Below are 13,898 nucleotides of genomic sequence, written 5' to 3'. Positions count from 1 at the left end.
AAATATTCTTTCATTAGCGCTTAATTATTCGCTTTAATCTTTCCTAAAAAAATTATAAAATCGATAAACAAACTATTAGTGCATCGCAAAATTTATTTAGAAATTTAAAAAAATATACGTTTTATCCTTCCATTTTAATTTTGCACGAATTTAGAAAATCTTATTAAAGACGCAGGAAATCTAATCTATCATCAAATATTCATTCATAATCGCTTTAATCTTTCCTAGCAATTATAAAATTAATGATCGAACTATTATTAGAGTATCGCAAAATTTATTTAGAAATTAAAAATAAAAAAATAAACGTTTTTTCTTTTTTCAATTTTGCGACGAGTTTGATAAATCTTATTAAACACGAAGAAAATATAATTTACTTATATTTATATTATATTTTATATTTTACATTTATTATATTTTATATTATGCTTTATTAAATATTAATTGATGCTTAAAAAAATATTCGCTTTAATCTTTTATAATTATTTATATATTATTATAAAAATCAATGTGCAAACGCGTATGTCGTATCTACTATTAGCGTATCACAAATTTAGAAATTAAAGAAATAAACGTTTCTTTATTCTATTTTTAATGTTGCACGAGCTCAAAAATCTTATGCTTGGTACTTTTTCAAAAGAACTTTCCGTGTGTCTTAAGCTTGGACTTAAATAATCTACCGATCCTTCGTGACCGGACCCCTGAGAAATACGCTAAAAGCAACTACAACATTTTACAGTACGTCTGTGACATCTGAATACGAGAATAAATACTGACCTCGAGCGTCGCCAGGCTGGCCAGCGAAGAGAGAGGCCGAGTATGAGGAACTTCTCCCGGGAAAACGCTATCGTGAGACACTGACAATTTGCCGGCGCCTCCTCGTAATTTGACGAAACTATCTTCCACCCCGCCTCGTCGGAGGAATACGCTAAAAGGGCAAAGAGATAGCGTGACGTTCAATAAAATATGTTACAGGATGTTATTTCGAATTTCTTCGATGGTATCTCATTTACGTAAAAATAGAAATTCCTCGTTATATTATTAAATCGAATGAAATTTAATAGAAACAGAACTTGTGTTGTCCGCGTGCATCCAAAATATATTATATATAAATCGTGTACTAGAAAATACATATATACAATAAAATTAATTAATAATTTACAATGTTTAACAATATTATACGAATAAAATATAATACAACAAAAAATATTCAAACAAATTCTTATTTTTCAGTTCTTCTGTGACAAAATTATTCTTCTAGATTCATTACGAAGAACAAAGTACATACATTCGATCCGAATAGCACTCGACGTAATTTATTTAATGCCATTAATATTCATAATTAAAGCGATGAGTTATTTGCCAAGAATGACACACGTCAACAATTACGACAGATAATTATGCGGCCTTTCTGTGATGTGCCACGGCGGTATCGCTCGAGCAAAAGCAAACCGCGTCGTTGTTATACGATACGACGCTATATCGACCCACGTAAATCATACAGAGCATGCAAAAAGTTCCTTCAAGTTTCGTGCTACTACGAGATACTACGAGATACTACGAGGACAAAAATAAAAGTTAAGTAAAAAAACGAGGTCGAAGATCGTAAATTGATAACGAGTTGAATGCGGTTACACTCACGGTTTAATTCGCGCTTCGAAAAGTTACTTTACATCCGCAATTTTTATTTTAAATCCATTTAAAAAAGACATCTCTTTCAAAAAGACTTTTTTGCTATTAGTAGTATTATTTTTTGAAGAAAATAAAGTTGAAAGAAATAAGATAAAATATTTGAACGAATTATAAAAAGAAATTAAAGAGCGATCTTCTGCCAGAAATAACAATGGCAATTACTATGGGCGATGTAATTATATTACTCACATCTTAATTAAGTTTAGATAAGAGATTACTTTGAAGTATCGTTAGATTTTTAAATTTGAACAAAGTCAACGATGTTCTACAACTTTCCTATTGACATTCTTTCGCAACGAAAAATAATTAGTTATTATCAGTAATTGATATCTCGATGGCACAATCAGCACTATATACAGAAAAATTAAGTATTTAAAAAAAAATTATATATCCGTAAATCTATCATCACAAGTTAAATTCATTCAAAATATATTTTAAATTCTAGTAAGTTTAATATTTCGAGACCATTGAATTAAAATAAATTCGATTTATTATATAAAGTTTCTTTCGAGTTTTATAATTTTCTTTAAAAAAATTAATTCTTGTTTTGAGTATATAATAATGAGTTTTTCTAAAATCTAATAAGTATATTTTTTTTTAATTCAACCTATATTAGGTAATAATATCTAAGATTATTATTAAACATAATAAATAATTATTTAATAATTATTATTTTATAATTATACTTTAATAATAATCTCAAAAATTTTGTTATCTAATATTGACTCAAGTTTGAGTTTGTGCATATGTATTTAATATTTTCAAATAAAGAAAGTGTTTTATCCACGTGTGTTCATTAAAAAATTATATCAAATATAATAAATATAAGATACTTTCGCGTGGAATCAACTATCCTTATATTTTAAGTATTTAAGAGAAATATTCCCGAGATCAATAAGTAAAATATAGAGAGATGTTTCTTACCTTTCCCGATCGCAGGAGTCGGTGAGGAGCTCGCTGGCACTTCTGCTACGGGCTTCCTCCGGTCGTCCCGTAGGATGTCTCATTGTGATCTCCTCCCGTGGGATGCGTGCCAATTCGGCATCCCGATCAGCGGAATTGGAGACGGAACGCGCATCAGCGGCTCCGCGGCTCTTTCGCCGGAAGATCTTCCGGAGACCGCGCAGGGGATGAAAGCGACGCTTCTTTGGTTCTACAAGCAGAAAACATGCGAAAAAGTTTAGTTAGAAAAACTCAAATCGCACGATATAAATTCTTTTCAGACACACTGGCACATACGAGTATATATACAGTATCACATATCGTTTATTTTTTTTTAGTTTTAATATTCCTGACAGAAGAAGGACGACAAACAATACTATAATATTTCTTTATTCTTTTCTTCTTGATTACGGATTTTAGTTGAATAAAATATTATAAAATAATTAAACAAAAAATTAAATCACTTTTTAAATATTATTAAAAATTATTATTTATTCTATAATATATCACAATAATTAAAAAGTAAAAATTAATTACGATCCAAGTGACAGCGCACAAGGAATAAAATAATTTTTAGTATAATAAAATAATATTTAATAATTAAATTGTAAAAATATAAAAAAAAGAATATTTAACAATGTGTGTAATATATTCCACAGATTTGTGTCATCATCACTAAAATTTACAATTTTTAAGAGCTTGCAAGACGATCAGGCAATATTTACCGAGGAAATCTATGAGTGAGTCGAGAGAAGGCATCCTACATCGAGCCTAGAATTCTAGAATTCGCGTGTTCTGTTTGCACAATGTATGTACACCTGACTGACTTTGCGGATAATACGCAAAATACACGGCGACTATCATAACGTGATAAGATTAGAAACTCGGACTAGATAACTCTATATCAGCTTAACATATCGTGAGCCGAGAAAGCCTCTCCTTATAAAGTACCTAACGTCGTGCTGGTATTCAATCTCTCTCTCTCTCTCTCTCTCTCTCTCTCTCTCTCTCTCTCTCTCTCTCTTTCTTTCTCTGCCCTCTCTCTTATCCTCTTCCTGCCCGCTCTTTTCTGTCCCTGTCATTCACGAACACTCCAATGCTTTTGACGTGACGTACCTGCCGATACTTCTCGAGGAAACCTCGCGATGCCTTGTACGTTAATGCACAAAAGATGAGATTTGAGACTTTTAGCAGGTAGATGGGCAATCTCAACGAGATGGCAAGAAACAAAAACTAAAAGCTGTTCTTATACATACATATTTACATTGCACTATGCGATAAACTGATAAACGAAAATAATAAATAGATAACAAAAGTCATCATAACAAAAGTAATATAAAGTTACAAAAGTAACATAAGTAATAAGTAAAGAATGAAAATAAAATAATACTGATAAGATAACACAAATAAGCGTAACAAAGAAACATTAATACAGAAGAATAATGAAGTAAATGAGAAGAAATTATGAAAAAACTTCTCGAAAGCCATCTTTCGAAATTATTAATATTATTGTACAAAAAGTTAACTTTTCCCCAAGATTTTAATAAAATTATAATAGCAATATAAACGATTTAAATAAAATGTATACTCTGATCTGCAGCTTTTTAATTATACAGAGTGTCCCAAAATTCGTGACTCAAAATAATATAACAAAAAGTCATCGAAAAATTAAATAAAAACGTCATTTGTAAATTTTTTAAGCAGTAGTTTTTGAGTAAGGTTTAAATATAACTAATTATATAATAGATTACATTAAACATCTATGAATATTAACACTTCAATATGTTCACTAATACACGCATGATTCATAAACAAACGGTCATCTAAATGTAATCTGTGTACTTAAATCCTTTATTATCTCAAAATTACTTAAAATCAAAATTTAGAAATAACTGTTTTTACTTAATTTTTCAAGAACTTTCTTGATACAATATTTTGAGTCGCAAATTTTGGGACATCCTGTACAACAACGCGATCTCCTTTGTAACAGATATAGCGGCCTTCGATTTTTTTCTCATATTATATATTTAATTTTATATAAATACCTTGAAACAATAATACAAGGTTACATTTGGAAATACCATTCGAGTGGCCTTACATATCATTTTATCCATAATTTAACATATAATAAATAAGGATAAAATAATATATGGAGACACTCGGTATTTCCTATCTAGCTTAGAATAGACATTCAATATTAAATAATATTTTCAAGTAGTGTATTCTAATTTGTTGTCGCATACTCAATTTCAACGCGGCGTGATGACGCTGTGCTTAAAGTCGATCTACCACAATTCCATCTCGATGCAGCGTGATGCTGCGTTTAAAGTCGATCTACCACGATGTCTACGTACGTCCCGCGATCAAACACTGGCCCTTAACGAGACAAGGGGAGAGGAATGTATAACGCTTGATCGGGAGTGATCTTTACTGTGTACTTGACACTCTCTGTTGCGAGCGCACTTTACACGCTTCAATGACGGCTTCAACGTCGTTGAAGCGCGAAAAATAACGCTACGCTAGCGGCTGTCTATCTCACAGTAAAGCCTCACGTAACGACAACATCTGTTTGTACGATATTGAAGAATAATGCATCGTCACTGCACGGAAATTCTCGATATAAAAAAACCGACGCAGAGCAAAGATTATTTGAGGTGTAAATTGTACAAATACAACGCGCGATACAATAAAATTGTGAAAAAATAATAAAAAAAGTTATAGGAAATTATTTTATAGAATAGATTTATAAAATATCATTTCGGTCGCGCGATTAAAAGTAACTCTATGAAATATATTGTGGTATAAATATATTTTACTGTCTGAGCTTTATTTCACATTAATATTTGAAAATATTTCTTATTACATTTTAAATTAAAATTTAATACAAGAGGCGAATAAATTAAATTATTTTATGAAAAAAAAAAATTTAAATTTAAATTTTCTAGAAAGTTAATGAACATTTAATTACAGAAGGATTCCGGTTGGGATGCACAACAAACGTCAGCTGACCGAGAATTCACGAAGTTTCCCCTAATTGTGTTCCTCGATTAAAAAATTAACTCGCGAGTTAATTTATCCCTGCACTCGCCGAGCTCTGTAATTTACTTAGACTTAATCCAATGGCAGAGGTCATTATACCGACCCGGAAATTCATCCGTAATGACACATAACGCGACTATATTCTTCTAAACAATAGTCACGGCATGCAGTAATGTAAAACAGGAAAAAAAAAACAAATCACAGCTCACCGCCTACCATAATCATAATTGTCACTTTAATCTCTGTCCGCTCCTAATTAAATGTGCTTCTTCTTACTATTACCGCTAACGACGACCTCAATTTACCATTGCATCCTTGCCCGAGATGCAGAGAACGTCCTCGTGTAACCTTGCGGATTGCAACACGATACCGTAACGTGATGCTACTTGGGCGTAAACTTGGAGAACCGTTGAGTAAAATTAATAATTTAACTCCTCCACGCTGCACTGTTAAATCTACAGAGTGTCAAATTTAACTTAATTTAAATCATAATTGCCTCTACTAAATGTATCGTTATTTTATACTAAAACAATGATTAAATTTGACAATATATAGTGTCAATTTGATGATATATAGTGTCAAATTGACATTATATATTAGGTGTTGGAATTAATTCGTAGCGTTTTTAATGAAAGAATGTTATTTATTTCACATGAGCATTAAAAAATACATTAATGAAAGTACTTCCAATCACTTGTAAAACGCTACGAATTAATTCCAACACCTAATAATTTTAAACTTTAGTTTAAACCATTGTTTAATATAAAATCACGATATATTGAGTAGGAGTAATGGCTTAAATTAGATTAAATTTGATACTATAGATTTAACAGCGTGAAAAAAATTGTTTATTTGATTAAATTAATTTAATTCATCTTTATTTCTTTCAATGAAGAATGTATGTATATAAATTAAACATATTATATTTGATTTAAATATATACAGTCTCCAATAAAAGAAATAAAAACAAAATAAATTAATTTAGCTAAATAAACAATTTTTTTTCATTGTAAAGACAAATCACATTCTAAACTTTAAATTAAAATCTAAACTTTGAATAGTACAAAATTAAATTTAAAAAATCAAATCAATTCTGCCTCAATTATAAAAACACATTAAAGTAAAATGACAGAATTATAATCATAAAAAATATGTGTAATAACTGTTGAATTAAAGGAACAATTCCGTTACTGAATTGTCACGCTTCGTGTATTTTTATATAGGAAATTGCTGCGTTCCACGCAAACGTGGCATTCAACGAAATCCATATGTTTCATCATATGCCTCGTTTACGCCACGGCTTACCGTAATATACGCTTCGGAATCGGAAATTCGCGTGTCTTCATATCGAAAGAACGCGCGACGTCGAGAATCCGATTCTCGGAGGAGAAAATGCAGTTTTTTCCGACGGCGCATTTAAATCATCGCCGGCAGCGTCGTATTTCTACCATCTTTTAGAATTTGACAGAAAATAGAGTTTCTAGGGAAATCTATTCGACTTGAATAATGTAACGAATGATCAGAAAATAAGCCTGGCAATCATCGAATCTTCCACTATATCAATCTATTCTATATTATTTAATATTCGAATATTCAATTAGTGTTTGTACATAATAAAATATTCTACTTAAATCAACAAAAACATTGGTTAATTTGGTATTATTGTAATTCTGATTGAATCTTTTATCTGTTAGTCTGATCAAAACATTTTTCTCGGTATATATAATGTATATCTCTTTCAATGAATAATATTAACATCGATGACGTGTTATATGAATATAATAATCTTGCAAGCGATCTTGTTTTTGTAACCTCGTAGGGAGAGAATCAATCAAGTATTATATATTAACACTGATTATTATGGATTCAAAAGAGAAGTAAAAGATCGCACTTAACTCTCCAGATGGTAGATCTATTAGATCCACTCGATATAAATTTCTTCATCAAAAATACCAAACAATTCAATTTTTTGTTACATCTGCTAAAATTTAGATTATTATTATTAAAATATACTCAATAATCATTCTTTTTTATACGAGTTATGTTATTCCGCTTCCTTGAAATTAATTAACCTTGCTTAATGCCTTTTAATTAACATAAATTAAATGGGTCTTACAGTCTTAACATCAGTAATTGCGTTACAGATTTTGGAGTTAAGAATGACTATATAAAGTAAACTCTATAACCAGTTTCTATAAACATCTATATATTAGGTCATTTAAAAAGTATCCGCGGTTTTTTGTTCAATTTTTGAATGAAAAAACCGCGGATGCTTTTTAAATGACCCAATATTCTGTGTTTATCTAATATTCACTGTTCATTTACTGTTTTAAAACTGCTCTATAAATATAAAATTACTGAAATTGCACAAAGAAACTTTAAAATTACGATACGTTCGTTATATTCTGAAAGTTCATTAATTAAATTGATAACTACTGAAATTGCCTTAGAACTCTTGTGAATCTCGCAAAGTTACAAACTGTCAACGTATACTAAGAGTATTCAAACTTCACTGACCTTTGGGCAGAGGATCGACGCTGTGCTGGGTCGTTGGGAATTCACCGAGGCCAAAAGCGCGATGGTGCTGATGATGATGATGCTGATGATGGTTCTGAGGGGGCGGCGAGGCCTCTCTCACGCAACCCATCAGGCTGAGGGCACCGCCAACGCCTCCACCACCGCCTCCGAGGGCGGTGCTCGTCGACATCGTCCTGCTGCTCTGAAACACCCCGAAGAACCAAAGTGCGACGTAGGACTCTCTCATGCGTTGGTACCATGTCGAGAGAAACGAGCCCTCCGACCCTTTCCAGCTCTTCCAGCCGTCCATCTCTCCCGTCTTTCAAATTCTCGGACGTATCTAACGCGATGAGAAAATACTTTGCTTCTCCACGCCTGCCTGTTGTTTAATAAGCGCGGATGGGAATTAAAAGCGAAGGTGTGGTCTTGGTGCGGCTATGTTGCGCGGACGTTTCGGGAAATATTGATTTCTATTAGTTGACCTTACTTTCGTCTCTCTCGAGGCGACCTTGCGCAACTTAATTTGGCATAAAAGTAAATTATGATCCTTAATTAGGATCATCATTTACTTTTTATTTCTGCAATGATTAAATAAAAAGAAAATAATCGAATGATTCTAACAACGTCAATAGGAAGAGACTAGGAAACCTTTTTCTTAAAAATTATTTTGGAGGAATAGTTCGAATTGCAAAGCAGACACTGTAAAAAGAAATGTTTTATTGTTGTCCTCATTTTTTAAACATTTAAAGATGTTTCAGTTTCAAAATTTTCAATAGACAAAATACTACGTATTTGGATTAAAATACTATACATTTTAAATCCAAACAAGTAGTGTTTTGTCTATTAAAAAAGTTTAAAACTAAAATATCTTGTAAGTGTTCCAAAAAATGGAGACAAGAATAAAACATTTTAATATCTTAAAATTAAACACTTCTTTTTTTCAGTGTAATCGTTATATTTTTTATGTACTTTATTTTATATGTACTTTTACGAGCAGGAATCAGTTATTTAATATTATTTGATTGAATTATGGTTAATCAAATTTCATATAATTTTAATTTTCAATACGTAGTTTGATCTTGTTTTTCATTGAGAAAACTAGTGCAATTAAATGCAAATCAATTCACATATTTCTAATATTAATAAATAATTTAATCCTTTTACAATATTAAAATATCTAATTAAATTAATACAAGGGTTTTTTTGAGCCAATAACGCTAGATGTTTGTTAACACGCAAAAAATATCTAGCATTGTTGGCACAAAAAATCCTTTTATTAATTAGATAAATTAGATAGATTTTATATATTAATTAGATAGAATAGATTGTTTTAATTAATTCTATTGAGCTGTTTTATTTTTAATTATACAATATTAAAGTATCACTTCAAAGACTACGATGTTAATTCTTCTATTTCTTTATTATCACGATAATTTCATAACCTTAAAAGGATTAGATTATTTATTAACACTGTAAACATGTAAACCAATTTACATTCATTTGCATCAGTATTGGACTATAGTTTTCCCAATGGAAAACGCTATTAATATGTAAGTACATAAAAATTAATTAATCATTTGTTTAGTATAAAGAACGCAATGATATAACATTCTTTATATGCGACATTTAATTGATCAATTTTTCTATGCACTGTATATAAGTTTTGTCTAGGCCTTCAAAATTGTCAAAGTCTTCAAAATTAAAAATATTCATGAAAACGAATATGAATAGTTAAAAAAATATCTAGTCGATATTTCAGCCAGAATTTTTTGTTCAACATTTTTATATTGAGCTAAAATATTGAACATTCCATTTTATCAAATTGCGATAAACATGTTCTAAAAACTGAATTAATCAAACAATGATACTCGATTAATTTAGATATTTTTAAATGTACTTTGTCAATTTTATTTATAGATTTAAAACGATGAATAGCGGTTTAAAAGACTATAATAAAAGTTCCAAATTATGCCTCGTGTTATTTCATTTGATATCTCCACTACTCGCCCACTGATTCGTAGTAATGTCTATTATCATATAAGATGCACCAAGTGATCAATTCACAGAGACTCTCACCGAGAGGACACAATTATGTATGCGCAAGTATTCTTCACAACGCAAAAGAGAGAGAGAAAGAGAAAGAGAAAGAGAGAGAGAGAAAAAGAGAGATTAAGTTCCCAAGCGTGTCTTTCTCAAAGAGGATCGCGTCCCGGACGCGGAACAGGTACGCGGAAAAGATTCCTCACCGTGGAATGTCGTCTTTAACGAATCGCAAAGAAGGGAAGGAAGAGCGAGAGAAGAACGCGGAATGCATTAAACGCGCTGCCGCCTTCGCCACTCTCTCGCGCCACTACTCCGCGACCGTACAGGATTGATATCCCGATTCCCCGGGTCCCGCTCTCCGCACCTCCAGGCAATGGGGGTCAGGAGGAGATGGTCTCCATAGCAACTGCATCCGGTAAGGGGATGCGCGGAGCGACGGCGGACGGTGCATCGATTGCACCCTCTCGGCTAGCGCGCACGCGACCCTGACCTTCGCACAGCTGACGACGAGGATGACGGCGAGCTGGGCTCTTCGCTCCGCATCACCACATCGGGAGAACGTGGGGAAGCCCGTCGAGAATTAGTGCTGCCGGTTCTTATTAAGCTGCCGTTAGTTACGCGACGCGCGGTACGTTAAAGTGCGATCACTCATCAAAGTCATCGAAAATATCGCGCACGACATTGTTTAATGTCAAATTTTACCTAATTTATTTTTAATCATTTTTATACGTCCACCATTGCTCCTATACACTTGGAAAATTTCTGTTTAAATTTCACGTCCCAAATGATGGACTCAAATTTTAGTATTAATTTAATACAAGATGAATAGAAAGTTGAGAAATGTAAACATTATGAAAAATTAATACAAAAATATAACACTTTGGCACAATTTAGAAACAAATTGTGGAAACATATTTCTTTAATAAAATTGAATTTATAATCAAACATGTTAAATTAATATGTAGCTTCATCTTTTACTTATTACTGTTAAAACATTATTTTTGTTATTTGTTCAATTACTTATAAATTATATTATTCTAAGAAATGTAAAATATCAATTTAACACAAAATATTTAAATAATATAATTATATTATGATAAATTAATACTTGGGTATATATCAAAAATTCAACAGAAAAATTTTAACAAGTATTAATTTTGACACAAGTATAAAAAAAAATTTTTTTTCTGTATATTCAATATATCGTTAATTTAGCTAAAATAATGAAATTAAATAATTTAACTCAGGAAATATATTAAATTTGATTCCAAATTAATTTGTTATTTGCATCAATATAAACATTGTTTATTTTAAAAATAAATCATTCAATTACAATGGATTAATTTACATTTTGATACACAAAGGAGTTAAGGATAACAATTCGTTATTTGACTTAAGGAATTAAGTTAATTTCTATTGTTCCTTTGATATCTAACAGTGAACAGTTGTAAGAAAATTCACTACGCAGTTTTCTTATCGTTTTAAATTTCGAGTAATTTAGAATGGAAAAGCCAAAAGAATTTCTGCGCGGACTCGAAGATACAGAGATTTGATAAGTTTGTTTAGCAATAATTAGTTATTTCCTTGCTATTTTTGATATAATTAATTGATAATTATTTTTTACATTAATTACGGGCTTTACGCATTTGAAGTTAAATTAATGTACGAATTGCATAAAAGAGGATTATTTCTTTTTAACATTCCACTAATTTGTTACATCAATCATAATCAAAAGTGCAATTATTTTCTGATTATCGACTGGAACGATGAAATAAATCATAACCGATAATTATTTTCGCTCCGCTTATTTCCGTTATTAATCATAATTATTAATTATTCAAGATATAAGATCTAAGCATAAATGGTAGATTTTGTTATTTAATAATAATTGATTTAATTGCATTTTGCTTTGCCTAATAATAATGCAAAGATTAAAAATTCTTACTTAAATTTCATATAATTAAGAGTACCGTGTTTGACAAGAAAAGTTAAATCATACTTGATCGGTTTAACGTTAAATGTCGTGTGAAAATTATCGGATTTCGAGTTTATCACGACTTCGGAGAGCTGCGATCCGTGAAAATTGATCGCGTCGTTGCTTGTGAAATAGTTTTATCGATAAGAGCAACCACGACCATGACACAATTTCTAACATACTTTAATTATAGAATTAATGTCGAATTTGACGTTTATGGCGCCGCCACTTATAATTGTCGCTTTCAGGAATACGGCATAATTTCGTAGAGAAACCATTAAAAAGTTACGAGTTGGAGCGAATATCTGCTCCATTCAAAGATTGTTGGCTTTGCAACAAGTGGACACACAGACTAATGCTAATATGTGAAATCACCTTTCACGTCAAACTTTTTTTCTAATATCAACTCGTTTGATTGGGCTTGTCAAGATTTGTGATATCAATCAGTGACATATATGGTAAATTAAATATAAACAGGAATATTTTTTTATTATTTATTGGACGAGAATAAAAATATAAGGGAAATAAATTATTTTTCCACATAATTCCCTGCTACATTAATACATTTTTGTCAGGGAGTTTGAAGATCCCTTTTTCATAAAAAATAGTAGGTTGTGTCTGCAGTTAATGCGCACGAATTCTTCTATACTGGTATCGTCCTTGAATCCTCCCAATTCTTTTAGCAGCTCAAACAAGTGATAATCGCATTAAGATATCTTTCCATGCGATTATCATTTGTTTGAGCCACTGAAAGAAGAATTGAAAGAACAATACGATTCATGGATAATGCTAGTGTAGAGGAATTCGTAATTGGCTGCAACTTATTACTTTTTATGAAAACGAGATCGCCAAATTGCCTATTCGCTGACAAAACTGTATTAATATTATTATGTAGCAGGGAACTATGTAGAAAAATAATTTGTTTTCTTTATATTTTTATTTTCGTTCCAATAAATAATAAAAAAAAAATTCCCGTTTATATTTAATTTACTCTCGTCAATATCAAAATTATTACGTAAATTAAAACGTCACTATGTAAATCAATAATATTGTAAAAATATTATTACTAATTTTGAATTTCCTTAATTATAAAATAGTATATAATTATAGAGATTACTATTTTATAATTATATAATTACAAAATAGTAATCTATAATTATATAATATTTAGAGTTCTGTATTTATATAAAACGATAATCTTAACTGAGAAAAATAGATAAGATATATATTTTATATGTTTAGAGATATAAAGTGTTGATTTTTAGGTAGATATAACAGGAATGCTTAAATAGAATTAGTGTTGAGACACTACTCTATTTCCAAATATAAAGGTTTAATGTTTAATTATTTTAAGGAACAGTTTTCTTTTACTTTACGCTGCAAAATTCCACACCTTCGCATCAAACATTGCAGCTACAAACAGTAATCACGAATAACTAACGATTTTTTAATTACTTCATAAAAGATAAAAATATTTAAGAATTTTCAATTGTCCGTACAACATATGGATAAGGCTGGAATTGCTGCAAAAGCTGGGCGGCACATGCATCCCGGAATGCATGCAGGAACCGTCGAACAATTTTCCATTCAATACATAGCGTAATTACGCGCTTCCGGTTTCCCGGAACAATTACAGTCGGGCGACCATCCGCGACGACGAGCCATCGATCCATCCTCTCCCTCTCTCTCTTTC

The 13,898-nt window shown here is 30.9% G+C and overlaps 1 protein-coding gene across 3 annotated transcripts in view; it reads right to left on the bottom strand.

Moving 5' to 3' along the window:
• The window catches only part of LOC105146487 (hypothetical protein), a 98,980-nt gene that overhangs the window by 44,239 nt on the left and 40,843 nt on the right, over window positions 1–13,898 (bottom strand). For 2 of the 3 annotated variants that reach the window (XM_087405937.1, XM_011056782.2), the window contains exons 3-5: window positions 8,188–8,527; window positions 2,614–2,842; window positions 775–925 (exon numbers count right to left, since the gene is read on the bottom strand). In XM_087405937.1, the coding sequence (XP_087262063.1) occupies window positions 775–925; window positions 2,614–2,842; window positions 8,188–8,497 (690 nt within the window). In that variant the 5' untranslated portion in view covers window positions 8,498–8,527. The remainder of the gene's footprint in view (window positions 1–774; window positions 926–2,613; window positions 2,843–8,187; window positions 8,528–13,898) is intronic. The other variant, XM_087405938.1, reaches the window with a different exon arrangement.

Source organism: Acromyrmex echinatior, chromosome 4, assembly GCF_024713525.1.
Source record: "Acromyrmex echinatior isolate Ae372 chromosome 4, ASM2471352v2, whole genome shotgun sequence".
NCBI lineage: Eukaryota > Metazoa > Arthropoda > Insecta > Hymenoptera > Formicidae > Acromyrmex > Acromyrmex echinatior.
This window is presented reverse-complemented; position numbering and strand designations above follow the sequence as displayed.